The sequence below is a fragment of the Anarhichas minor genome, unplaced genomic scaffold, assembly GCF_050575085.1.
Source record: "Anarhichas minor isolate MPS153535 unplaced genomic scaffold, ASM5057508v1 ptg000004l, whole genome shotgun sequence".
NCBI classification, from domain to species: Eukaryota; Metazoa; Chordata; class Actinopteri; order Perciformes; family Anarhichadidae; genus Anarhichas; species Anarhichas minor.
In genome coordinates this window covers 2527501-2541443 of record NW_027466450.1, presented here as the reverse complement: position 1 = coordinate 2541443, position 13943 = coordinate 2527501, and the positions used below count along the sequence as shown (strand labels likewise).

The 13943-nt window shown below is 40.6% G+C and overlaps 1 protein-coding gene across 5 annotated transcripts in view; it reads right to left on the bottom strand.

The window, feature by feature from the left end:
- The window catches only part of glsb (glutaminase b), a 40016-nt gene that overhangs the window by 13785 nt on the left and 12288 nt on the right, over positions 1-13943 (bottom strand). For 3 of the 5 annotated variants that reach the window (XM_076105879.1, XM_076105887.1, XM_076105870.1), the window contains exons 6-14: positions 12636-12799; positions 11906-11964; positions 6802-6834; positions 5947-6005; positions 4539-4605; positions 4156-4206; positions 3334-3510; positions 2271-2402; positions 466-558 (exon numbers count right to left, since the gene is read on the bottom strand). In XM_076105879.1, the coding sequence (XP_075961994.1) occupies positions 466-558; positions 2271-2402; positions 3334-3510; positions 4156-4206; positions 4539-4605; positions 5947-6005; positions 6802-6834; positions 11906-11964; positions 12636-12799 (835 nt within the window). Of the gene's footprint in view, positions 1-442; positions 559-2270; positions 2403-3333; positions 3511-4155; positions 4207-4538; positions 4606-5946; positions 6006-6801; positions 6835-7896; positions 11855-11905; positions 11965-12635; positions 12800-13943 lie in introns of those variants that run through there. The other 2 variants (XM_076105895.1, XM_076105904.1) reach the window with 2 other exon arrangements.

Sequence of the window (13943 nt, the reverse complement as noted above, 5' to 3'; positions counted from 1 at the left end):
TGTCGCTGGTGAGTTTTCCAACCATCATCTCTATGTTTCCAAACGAGCCGCCCACTGCAACTGTACATTCAAAAACCTCTTAAAAATAAAAAATAAAAATATTCCCGATGCTTAGGCCTTCGCTAGAAAGTTAGTATGCCTGAAAACACCAGCAGCGATCTCCACAAGAGACAGAGCACCCGAAGATAGAGGAAGAAAGAGGACCAGGGTTATCCCGTTTTGCTCTTTATCTGAAATTGCAAATGGTTTTTTTCTGCTTAAGGTAGAGTGCAGTCATGGAGAGTGCAGTCATGGAGAGCAACACGTTAGCCAACAGCCGCAAACAGCAGTTAAATCTGAACTACCGTAACCTAGGTGTCACCCGCATTCTTGGAGAGATAGTGTTCTGGTCAGTGTGTTTGATGAGGGAAATGGGTGGCGTTTTGGATGGTTTGTTCCTCACAACATGATGCCGTTTGTCCTTACCCGCTGGTCCCCTCCTTCTCTGCGGGGGTCGTGCTTTTTGGTAAAGTGCCTCAAGTTGTCGTAGTTGTGAAAGTTGAAAAGCTCCACGAGGTCCTGGAAGGAAAAATGAAGATTCATACATCAGATGGGTACGAGCCTGGAAGTTGAAAAGCCAATGATTTCAGTAGTGTAAACGTTGAAAAAAAAAAAAAGCACATGAGCTGGAATCTGATTACATTTGCGGCAACGGTGGATTCTTACTGAGCTCTGTATCTGGGTCTGGCCTCTAGGTAATCATTAATCAAGCATCACTTACCGTATTTTCCGCACTATAAGGCGCACTTAAAAGCCTTTAATTTTCTCAAAAAACGACAGTGCGCCTTGTAATCCGGAGCGCCTTATATATGGATCAATTGGTTAATTGGTTGATCCATACTGGTTGTACACGGCGCTCTGTCAAAATGTTTCAGTACGACTGGTAAACTACAAAGCCGCACCGCGGTAAACACCGGTACTGTGCTTACTCCTAGTCCAACACCACTTGTGTGTATAAAGACCCCAAAATGGCACCTTTCAAGAGACACGCTTACGACGCTATTCTATTCTATGCGCCTTATAATCCGGTGTGCCCTATATATAAAAACAGTTCTAAAATAGGCCATTCATTGAAGGTGCGCCTTATAATCCGGTGCGCTTTATAGTGCGGAAAATACGGTACTTATTAAACAGGTTCGGTTACTTTAGAAGTATGTCAGCCAAGTTGAATCAGTACTCTGTTGCATCGTTTCATTTGTGACCGTTTGTGTACAAACAATCATTGAAGCCCCATTATTATAAAATAAAAAATATATATAATTTATTATTAAAAAATTATAATGTATACATATATATTATAAAATAATGTAAAGTTATATTGTCAAAATGAAAAAGAAAGCCGATACATTTCTTAGATTTAGTTCAATGCTGATATGCGTGTGTATTTATGGGTTAAGGTACCTGACTGCACTGAGTGACTATGGTTGTAGTACATCTATAAATATATGTATGGAATACAAATCACTCAAACGCCTTTTAACTCGGTTGGCACAGAGTGAGGCACGCCTCATGTCAAGCTATCATCAGCTCTGTTCAAGATGGATACAAACAATATATTTTCAACTCTTAAAAAAATGCTGCTGGGCTGTTCTTGGCCTTGGTATGTTTGTTTTGTACTCCATCCCAAACAGATAACACGAGTATTTTATCATATGATCTTTTTATGATGAATTTCGTCTTTAGGAGCTTCGTGATAGCCTATTTAAATTTTTTTTCCTTACTTGTCTCGAGACCCGCTCTTGTAGACATTTTTGTCAAGCTCCACCCAATTTGAAATGACATATTTTAAATATTTCTCTTGGTATGGTAGCTTTTCTTCATTATGTTGCGTATTTTAATCAATATCATAATATTCTTTCCGTATGTGATTATGTATACGTTTTCATGGTTATATTGTAGGCCTTTGGTGCCATGATGTGATGATTAGGATTCCTGAGGGAGGGTTGACATTTTTTAGGGTGACCTGATTGGTCAATGTTTGTCTCTCAACATATTTAAGACATGCCCCTATTGTCATTTAAAGTAACCCGATGAGACTCTATCTACCGAAACACTGTCACCAAATGCCCGTGAAGAAGATTTTTTTGTTCTATACTGTCGACCGCAGGTGTTCGACTACTGCACCTGTCTTTCTAAAAACTAGTGACGCAGTTATTTCTTGGGATTATGGATTCTAAGCGCACACTGCAGGCCTGCTGTGATCTGCTCTTCTGATGCCGGACATCACATACCGTGCAGAACTGTATTCCTCTGACGGAGTTGCCCAGCTTGTCTAGTGGAGGTGACCAGCACATAATGCCCATCACGTTGGGTACAACCAGCAGGATCCCCCCCGCCACTCCAGACTTGGCTGGCAGACCGACCTACAACAGGGAGAACAGTTACATAACAGAAGATCAGCTGTGTGCATTTACAGTCGCAACACGGCACAATGCTGGGAATGGAAAGTCAGCACAGAACAAGTCAACACAGCTTCAATAATTCATCGATGAGAGAAATCTATCCACTGCTCCGCCTGTGACATTATGCTCAAACAGAATATGCGAAAAGTCATGATCAGTGGAGAGTAGATTCTCACTTCGGTGAAACTGCAGTTGGTCACAGTCGACTAAAACCTACTGCTTCATGAAAAACTGAAGAATATTTTCACACATTGCTCCTTCTCTACATTTTCCTGCCATCAAGCAGAGTCTCGTTAAAATGTGCCATCCTATCGGCACAAACACCTCAGCTCAGACATACCATGTGATGTGACAGCTATGCTTTGCTGCATCTTTGGTGTTTTGTCACTTAATACAAGCATACATGTCTATATCAAGACTTAAGAGTTTTTTGTTGTAGATAAACCATTCACCACTATTTCAAATTGTTTTAGTATTGGTAAAAATACAAAACAGATTTAGTAGATATGCAAGTACCAAATGACACAAAGCCTTGACATTATGTGTATAACTTTTGAGTGGGGCTCATAGACTGTATATAGCATGTGCACAAAATCACCATAACGACATCCATTTGGTTTGTGGACTGCCGTTTTGAAAGCCACGAGCTTGGCATTTTGGCCATCGCCATCTTGGTTTTTTAGAGCGGGAAGTGACCATATTTTTGGATAGGAATGTGGAGCTAGGAAAGGCAATAGAGAGCGCGGTCCCTCGTCGTAACTACCTTACACAACTGACAGTGACTTTGCAGTGACAACGTAATTTAGGTGTTCACTTCACTGGTTTGACTCTTTCCCACTAGAAAACAAAACACATCCTCTACTATACTTGTGATCTGTGCCTTTTTACTTACATGGAAAGCAAACTGTCCTGAGAAGTCGTACATGCCGCAGGAGTGCATCAGACTCAAGGTGTTCCTCACCGCCTCGGGGCTCAGCACGCGCTCACCCGAGATCGGGCAGATGCCGCCGTTAGCCAGGGTGGCTGCCATGACGCTGGCGCTCTCGCAGGTCACCTCAATGGAACACAGCTGGAGGTTCACACAGAAAAGGACAACTTGTATCATTTCTCCAATCACAATTTTTCTTTCACTCCGCACAGAAAGTCTCTCGTCACGGCAGCCGAATGGAATCATGGCGGTGCGGGAACAGGAGAGCAGAAATGAGAACGTCAAGTGGGAAGGTGAAAATTACAATACAGTGGTGGTAGAGGTGACAAGAAAGTTAACAAAACTTAAATTAATATTCAGGGCTGAATACTATGTGAATCACATGTTACGGCCCTCACAACAAATCGTTTTGATTTGCTTTATTCTCTCAATAAAACCATAAAAAGAAGAAGAATTGTAATCATTCATTCTGTAGAGTTTCAGACACTTGGGCAATCTATGCCGAGTAGATCATGGTGGAGCCGCGCCTTATTAAGACACTTCACGTGAGACACGCCTTATTACCACCCGTCTGTACATGGAGAAGAAGCTAGATGTAGAATACAGGGAAGTAAACATGATGGCAAACAGAGGGAGTTTGACAGAAATACAGGGATATGAGACTACATTTGGGAGAGAAGCAGAACGTGGATCCATTCAGGAGGATCTCTGACCCTCAAATGAATGAGTTGAAAACTGATACTTGGGGGGGGGGGGGGGGAATAAAAAAATCACTGCTAGACTCACTTGAAAGTAGAAGTCCAGTACAGATGTCATGTCTGTCCCCTCTGGGAAACACTGCAGAGAAACAGAATATAAAACAAAAACATTCATCAAGTGCAGTACATGTGGTTGAATTTCCAGTTAAGAAAGGCAGACACATTTTTTAATGTTCAGAAACAAGTCTAATAAAAGGCGTACCAGAATCCAGCTTATTCCAAAGAGGCAAATGTAAACAAACAATTATGATCAATTGAGGACACAAAAATATGTTGTTTTCTTGTATTGGGCCTCTGGCAGTAACTTCCTCCACCTCTTACTTTCATTTAGTTTGTTTCCTTTCAGTTACTGCTTTTAAGCACAGACATAGATGGAACACAAAGTCAGCAGTGACTCATCAAAGTTCAAACCTTTTTTTCTTTCAGGTAGTAGCCGATGGCAAAGTTCCTGTCTCCTGACTCACGCTCCGACTGGAATCTGTCACAGAAAGAGCAGAGAGCTCCAATTACATAGAGGAAGGAAATATTTGCACCGAGTGCGTGTTTGCACTCGTGTGTTGAAATGCCACCACCCCTCCCCTCATGTGTACAGTACAACCAGACCTCTCATGCTATCATGTGACGATGATACTGCAACGTGACCCCCAGCGCTTAGTCTTTTTCCGGACACATTGTTAGCACGTGGTGTCATCAGGAATCATGATCTTTACAACACTGATGCCAATTCCAATCCTGATAAAGTCCACCAATACAACAAATAACTCCTACTGTATGAGTAATATGGGTCAAAGTTTGACCAATTTGATAACTGCAGTTAAATGGACGTGAAGGTCCTGAGCATTCAAACATTAATACCACCCTTGATATTAGCTTCTTTATCATGATCTTAGATAGCGTCAGGATGGCAAAATGGCATGGCAGGAACCAACACAGAGGTGGTTTTGCGTACTTTGCCAGGTGTTTACATTTCTGAGGACAGATTTTGTGACCATGATAGCATAGCAACCATGCAAGATGCAGTGACAAAAATTAAGCCTGTGGTCGAAGATGGGTGTGGTCCCCTTGTGACAGCGGAGCTGGATCAGTCTGTTGGAGAAAGTGCTCCGCTGTCCCTGCAGTAGGTGGTGGAGAGGGTGGTCCGGGTTATCCAATATGGACGATAGTTTGACATGTCTTAGTCGCGGACTTCGAGGCCAATTGCCTGCATTCATCATTGCTTATTTTTTGAGTTTGAATGAAGGGTGTTTACGACGCCTTATAGCTCAGTGGTATCTGGACGTGGGGTTAGACAATTGTGGGTTGTATAGATTCAATCACACAAGACAGCGGTGGTTGTTGCGGTCACACCTGGCGGAGATCTGCACTCTACCGCACCTATTTTGTTGAATTTGTGAGAGTGGAACAACTAACACCGTTATTATATTCTAATTGGTATACAGAGTTTTGACAGCTTACAAGTGTTGAAATTAATACCGTGGCTTGGATTAAACTATAACAAGCCACGTGAGACATAGATTCACCAGACATTATTGTTTACAATGCTGTTGATATGCGTAGCTTGTTTTTGCCATGGTGCACTGCACTGCCACAGATTCAAGTTCCGGATTTTAAACCATCAACAGAGCCAATTGGGTTTTAGAGCACATTATCTAAGAGCTGATTAAAGACACCTGCTGTGACATGACTCTTTGTGGAGTGGTAAGAGGTTCAACAGCATGCTTCAAAGTTTGAACCCCGAGTGCAGCAATTCTTCTGCTATGTCTTGCGGGTGAAAGAAGAGAATTTGGATAAAATCAACTCATAATTTAGAGGGACTTACGTGGCATTGCTGAAACCCACGTACTCGTTTCCCGACATTTTTTTCAGAAAGTTCATGACCTGGAGGGAAAGCAGAGCGACAAGATGATCAACAGGGGTTAATGGTATGAGGTTCAATTCTACCACTGGTTGATGGCCTGTCATTCATTAAAATAGCTGTGTCCCAATTCCATACTACATAAGAATTGTATACAGTATGTACTATATATACACACACTAGTGTCACAGTATCCAGATTTAGCTTTTAGTAGTTTCATTCTTCAGGGATCTTCCTCGAGCGATCTCAACATAAACATATACTGATTTTTTTGGCCACGGAGAAAAAAGGGGGAACACTAACACACCATCTTTTAAGTTGATATGGCAAACTTGTTTACAGTTTCTTATTTACACATTCAGCAGTTACAGAACAACAAGTATTTGGAGTCGTGTTTCTGGCCACTCTCTTAGGTCTGTTTTGGGTCTCTGCCAATTCCTGAGGGAAATATCTGGCTCTTTAGCTGCTAAATGCTCCACTATGTCCACCAGCTAGACACTTTGTCTGTCTGCTGTTTGGTGGTGAGCAGGTAGTGGTTTATTAGAGCTTGTTCTTTTCTTTTGAGTATACTATCGGGTCACTTTTCTGGTGCAAACACATTAACACTCAAACACTTCTTAGAATCCCTGTGTAGTAAGGAATTGGTCACAGCTAATTAACTTGATTCGAATCTCTAAAGAGATAAATCAAATAAACAATACAACTAAGTAATAAAGACAGTGCCTAGTCATCTAGACATGGACTCTTCACAAAGATCATGAAAGTTAACAGACTGCTTCTGACTTCAATGATTGACCAGGTCTGACCTCTAATACTTACATAGTCAAATCGTTCAGCGTTGCTTGCACCTTGCTGAGGGGAGAACAAGTGAATAAGCAGTTAGTACAGTTCATCCACCAAAGGATGTAGCAGAGGACAAGCACAACATCAGAAAAAGATTATACTAAGATGATAATGCTGACAAATTCAAACTACGGAATTAGAAAAGACATGAATAGATTTTTATTACAAACAAAATGTAAAAATCACATGAGCTTGTTACTTGCCAAGAATTAAACAGGTAGATACAAAATATTAATAAGATTAGCTTGCAAATAGGTTACAAAGAGGGAGGTCTTTTTGAGTTGAAAGGGAGATTTAGTAGACATGTGCATTACCAGAGCTTAGCCAGTTAAAGAAAAAGACATGTCTCATCGCACTGATTCCAAAATGATTATTTAAATTAAAATTATTATTTCAAGTCTAAAGAGTAAAAAAAAAAAGACAATTTTTCAAAATCTGAAGCAGCTCTGACTGCGTGTATGTTTTTACATAAAATACACATGGGTGTATGAACGCATGTTTGTATTATGGGTTACCATAATGCAGGTGTGTTTGAGGATGTGTGTCTACTGTAGGTCAACATGTGTCATGTGCAAAGAGCCTGTCAGCCAAAACAGAGGGAAGGGAACAAAGGGAGGAATGGTCTTCCTCTGAGGAATATATCCACAGCTTGTACTGTAGCTCAGTGTACATTTTGCATGCTCATTGATGCTAACTATTACACCAAAGAAAACACAGCAACAAAAAAACAATATATATATATATATATATATGGACATTCGCATGCACATACTATACTATAGCATTAGTTGCCAATAATAAAAATACTGAACAATTTACGATGTGGATGGTGTGAAAAGATTAACTTTACATTTAAAAATGCGAATGCTTCATGTGTGACTGACAGCACGTTTTTAAAAATTCTACACTTTACTGTGCAGTAAAAAAAAGTTATTGACACGGATGGAGGTGTTAAAGAGTCACTAAATGGGGTTTCTACACAGCTGATTGAGGGAGAAAGAGAGAAGAGGGGGGGGTCAGGGGATTGGGAGAGTGCGAGGAGATAGATATGGAAAAGGAAGAAAAAATTACCAACGTCATTTGACCTGCAGCAGCAGTCATTATTTCCCACAGTTCCTAAGTCTGGAAAATATGCAACAACATACAAAAACAGCAACAACATGTAGCCTTCAAGCACCATGTAACAACAGTTTGGGGCATTCTGCCACGGCAACCATCCCATAGTTTTCCCACCGGGGTTAAAGCAAACTGGGCGACCTGATCAACGGCTTGACATTTGCACTTCAGTATAGAAAAAATGAAAAAAACAACACATTGAGACACTGATGACAATGGTGAGCGGATGTGGACACGGACACACATGATTGTCTCGTCAAATGTGATGTTGTCTTCGTCTAGAAGGCAGTTGAACAGGTTATCTGTGTGATGGAGGAGAAGCCCTGTCGCACGATATTGTAAATCAAAGAGGAACTGGTGGAAACCTGTTTGATTTGACTATTGCAAGTACAGGAGCTCAGCTACCATAAGTGCTCCTGAGTTGCCTACGTAAGGGGGAGCTTACTGGATGTGGCATTTCAAAGAATAAAACAAGTAGATTTCTGGTAATAAATTATTTTAAAAATACAGTGGATGTTCTTCTGCTTCATCTTAGTGCAGTAAAGATCTACTCGCACCACTGCCAGCAATGTTTAAGATGTAGTTCAACATTTTATACGCTTTCCTTCAGAGAGTGAGATGAAAAGATCAAGAGCGTGTTTAGCTAGTTTGGCATAAGGACTGAAGCAGGGTGAAACGGCAAGCTTGGCTCTATGCCAAGTTCAAAAACACATACCTGCCTAGGCATACTAAAGCCAAGGCACTAATTAAGACACTATATTGCGCACCTTGGAATTTCTTTAGAGGGAGTGATGTGATGGAACGAGAGGTTCCGGTTTTGCCAGTCTGGTCTGGTGTACGAGCTGAAACCGGATTGATTTTAGGCAAACCAGAGACATTTGTCGTTACGACCCGGTCTGGCAAATTCAAAAAGTAGCCTACATCAGCAACCTGAGAAGATGGCGTCACAGCACTAAATCCAACTTTTATTGCATTAGTAATAAGCAACATGACAGCGTTATTAACATAATGTCTGTTTATAAACAGACTAATGGAGCCAATGGAGTGTCTGTTAGGCCGTGTGCAAGAAGAACATTTCTCTCAGTCTCATTCAGGTGGCAACCTCCAGCTCTGAAAAGTGAAGCCAACCAAACTTGCAATCTTTCTAATGGCCAGCAGGGGGCGACTCCTCTGGTTTCAAAAAACAAGTCTGATTGTAAGTGCGTCAGGTTTGGTATCATTGTGCCCGTGTCGAGACCAAAACCATAACATGTGCTCACCGACCAGCAGGTTAGTTGGCGTCCCCCTGCTTTCAGTCTTTTTGCTAAGCTAGCTAAACATGTCCGGACTCCAGCTCCGTACTTAAAAGCGGCCATTTTTGCCACTTGGTCGAATGTGTAACCAAACACACAAATGGGGCAAAGTTACATTAGCATTAATGTAGGTTCATATTTCTGACCACCCGAGGAATGTAAGCTTAATTTTCCACTCTTTGTTTAGCTCTGGTTTTGGCTCTCTATCAACTCCAGAGGGAAATGTCTGGCTCTTTAGCTGCTTAATGCTCCACCCTTTCACCAGCTAGTTGCTAACGTTATCTGTCTGCTGTTTGGTACCGAGGAATACAATGTACAGTTGTTTGCTGAAAACCTTTTCCTGACGCGGCGGAAAGCAACATTAATGAGAGCTGAGAAAGTGATCAAAACAGTAGAGCTGCAAGCCATTTAACCAAAACAATGTCAAAAAAACAACTACAAATGTGGGAAGCTGCAGAGATGGGTGATAATCCCTTGTGTGTTTTTCACTAAAACCAAACCCTTTGACATTACAGATAGCGATTTGCTGATACAAAATTAAGGAGTGTAGTCTTATCGTTAATTTATTAAGAACTGTTAAACTACAACCAAAAGTAAACTTTCCCACTGCTGTCTGTGGTCACTTGTGTGTATTGCAGTAAACCATTGAACACACTTTGTACGAGGTGACAGAATGCTAACTGGCTAAACAACTATAAATCCGGGACTTAGTATTTTGTGACTTCAAACCTGTTTAAGTTGAGCAGTTGTGTGACAACAGCAACAAAAACTGAAATATGCGTCTCAATGACAGCACCTGTTGTCTGTTGTATACTATAGAGAAATAGCAGTTATTGGGATTAAGAGAGTAAAACCACTTGTTCCACTTATTTAAATCTACCATCATCGACCCCAGTTCAAGTGGCTGCATGTTGGTTTGCTGTTGTGGAAAAACAACAGCACAATATTTAATCTCAAAAGGCTAAAATTGCAAATAAATGCCAATGTGTCTGAAGGATTTCCCTGTCAACAGACAGAATATTAGGCTAACTATATTTAAGTTGACTAGGGTTATGTTTGCATGGTGATAATGCACAACAATCACAGGTGAAAAAAACAACAAAAAAAACAATGTGATTTTAACAACATGGACACTGAAAACACACAGGTCCCAGACCCTGAGAGTATTAGAGGTCCAAAATCAGATCAAGATCAAACAGGCCACATGCTTCAGCATGCTTTGTCAAACATAGTGGATGATTTTGGCATCATCCACAGTTTAATTACTCTGTGAAGGATTTCATTAAATTCCCTCTCAAAATTGCTTCCCCCCCAAAACAACTTAATAATAGTAATCCCATCTCCAAGCTTTGGTAGCACATTGTTTCTTAAAAAAATCAATAATGATTACAAATTCAGTTTAAAGTACTTTGGACAAAAGCTTGACATAACATCAGGTCATCTCCAGAAAAAGCTACAGTCAAATACAGGTCCTTGGCGTTGAGAGTTTTGAAGCAATTAACAGGGAATGTGTAAAAAAAAAAAAATCTACAGTTCAACACAGCAAAAAGAAACATCAAACATCTTTGATTGAGTCTTGCATCCGTAAGAAGATATTTATACACAACTCATGTACGAGTGTGTGTCCATGAGACAATTATTCTTAATTATTCACTGCTAGCACTAACTATTCAAAGAGAGGCTGTATAGGTTGAAGAGTTAAACATCAAACCTGAGAACATTAACAGCTGTAAGGAGGTAAATAATCAAACCGAATGGACTAGGCTGGTATTTAAAGGGTAACTTCCAATATTTTTCAACCTGGACCCTATTGTTTTTGTGTCTATGTGACAAATACTGTTTTTGAACTTGGTCCAGAGGGCGATCGCAGTCACAACCACCAATAGAAAGAAAATCATTGTATTCCTCTGTAGGGTCCTTTATAGAATGCTGAAGATACTTAGAACAACAGCAGCTCGTTTGATTTGATGGACGTTTCATTTCCTAACTCTCTGTCAATCTGTCTTCACGCCGAGTTACCCAGGAGACACTCAAACAGTGTAACGCCAGACTTTGGTCGCAAAATGGGAGGAGCTGTGGCAGGTGAGGTCTTATCGCAGACTGGGTGCAGGTTTGCGTGCAACTGCATTTGACTAGCTCTCCATCCAGGTTATTTTCAGCAGGGCCAGTAACAGTGTGTGTGAGTTTTCTGGGGCTCGCTAAGTGCCTTCAGGAAGGATTAGCACAAGTCTTAATCACCACAATAAGACACGTCAGTGGACTTAACGTAGTGACCTAGAAATGATCCCAGCTGAGTCAAGAGTCATAAATATCTGCATACACTGGGAAGTCTATAGTCTACTGAGTAAGTAACAATACCACCACATAATAACTAAAAAAAAGAAAAGGTCTGACAAGCGTGGACATGGTGTTAAATTGGCAAAACACTGCATTACTGTGAGTGGGTTTCATTGTGTTCAAACAAATGTAGGTTAATTGGGCCACTGTTAAAAAGTCAAATTGTATCTGCTGCCAATAATTATGTTAAGCTTGATTTTATTTACTCGATAAAGCAGCTCAATAATACCCACCATACAGGAATTATATCGCTACGGTTTCAGTGGAAATGACGAACAGACTGGACATAAAAACACACATGAAGAACGGAGAGGGAGAAGTGTTATTGCTTTTACCTTAATCAGTGAAGTACAAACAATAGCGCCAGCATTAACCATGGGGTTGTGGGGCTTGTCTGCAAAACAACAAGAGCTCCGTTAGAGTGCTGTAGAGGAACTGAGAGCTGTGTATATAGACCGGTCAAACAATGACAATCAAATACTGGACATGTAGAGCACACATTGACTCAAGATACAACAGATAAAAAACATCTACTTTAAGAAAAGTACATATGAAATAGCAGCAGGATTTATTTAATCTATAGTTTTGTTTGACATGGCACATAACCAAGTGTTTGTGTTGATACGTTTGTAGGTTTTGGCACATACATAACATGGCAGGTGACAAAGTGTGTTGGCATATTTGTCCTCACTTAGTGTCTGCTGTTGCGTTATGAACTAAACCGAGCTTTGTGCCACACACCTGCAAAACTGACCGTTTGACAACGGTGACTACAATACGAATCCTGTTGAAGATGAATATTGAATGCATTAAAAACAAATTATTCCAGTTCTTGTTGACCCATTTTGCAGTTTGTAAACAACGATGACGTCAGTAAGTGTGCGCACACAGTTTGGCAACAGAAGTAAAGCAGAGTGCAGTAGCACTCAACACCGCAACATTTTGAGGAGGAACGATAGTGTATGTGTGTGTGTGGGCTGATAAGTGTGTGCGGACAGAAGATAAGACGGAAGAATATGGAAGAATATGCAATAAACAGATGGAAGGAGAAAACTAAACGCTCACCATCGTCATTCAGGAAGAGCTTATTGAAGCGCAGGCCACTGGGCTCCTTCCCAATGAAACTGTGCACGTACTCTGTGCTGTGGTCGTGAATAGCGACGGCGTACTTCAGAGGCTTGACACAGGACTGCAGACAGAAGGGGACCTTGGTGTCTCCGACTGTGTGCCTACGGAAGACAACAGATACCAATCAACATTAAGGACTATTTGAACACTGACTGTACCTGTCCTGGTGCAAGAATGACACTGCCAACTCATTGATTTGTCATTTGCTGTTGTTTTAAGTTTTAAACTGTTTGCTGTTGGTGTTTATATGCAAATCTTTCATGCTGCGGTTTTGGCCAGAAGCCTCTTGGAAAAGAGCTTTTAAATCTCAATGGGACCATCCCGTCTAAATAAAGGTAAATCTTTTATTTGTAATAAAATTTCAGTGATGAGAAACAACGTATTCAGAATGAAAAACATTATAAAGTAAATACTTATGAAGAAGATACAATTTCATAGAATAATGTTGGTGTTGGTGGAAATCCATAAACTTCAGTGACGGAGCGTTCCAGCGTGATAACACAATCAGTTCAGTACCATGTTATCTTTATGACATCCTCTCTTACACAAACATAATTAATGTATACACTCCGTGGTCAATTTACAAGTGTCTATCAGAGAACAAGCTGATCAAAACACCTGCGGACATCATTATACTACCTCATACGTTGGAATTTATCTGTCTGTTAGTTTCGTCTTTACTGGGAAATATGAGGCCAAGCACCTGTATATTATAATGCAACGCCCTGCAATAAATCAAACCATAAAGTTTGATTGACGCTTGTCTGAAACATTTATTAAACATTGTTACATGCCTTTAATGAATACTCGATTCTGATTGGCCAATTCTAGGGTGTGTTATTTCTGTACAGCAGACCGCTGGTATGAATCACACGCCCTTGCTCAGGCTCAGCTCTGATCTCCGTACACAGCGAGCAGAAGAAAAGAAAAAAAGCATTTTTAAATCAATATTTTGTGTCAAATATTGTGTCTAATCATCATGTGGCCCTTCAGGTTAAAACATGTTTTACAAACTAAAGGGAGATTTTATTAGACAGTTAGAAACGGAATGTTTTACTAATACACATTATGAATAGTTTCTCTAAATCACAACTTGTTAGCATTCCTCACTGACACCACTGGAGGCAATTATGTAACCTACAGGGTCTCAGTGATCCCACACAGGAATGACCACAGCACAGAGCTGCCATTGTAATGGTAACTGAGAAATGTCACACAAACATTTAAAAAAACATCACAGTGCCG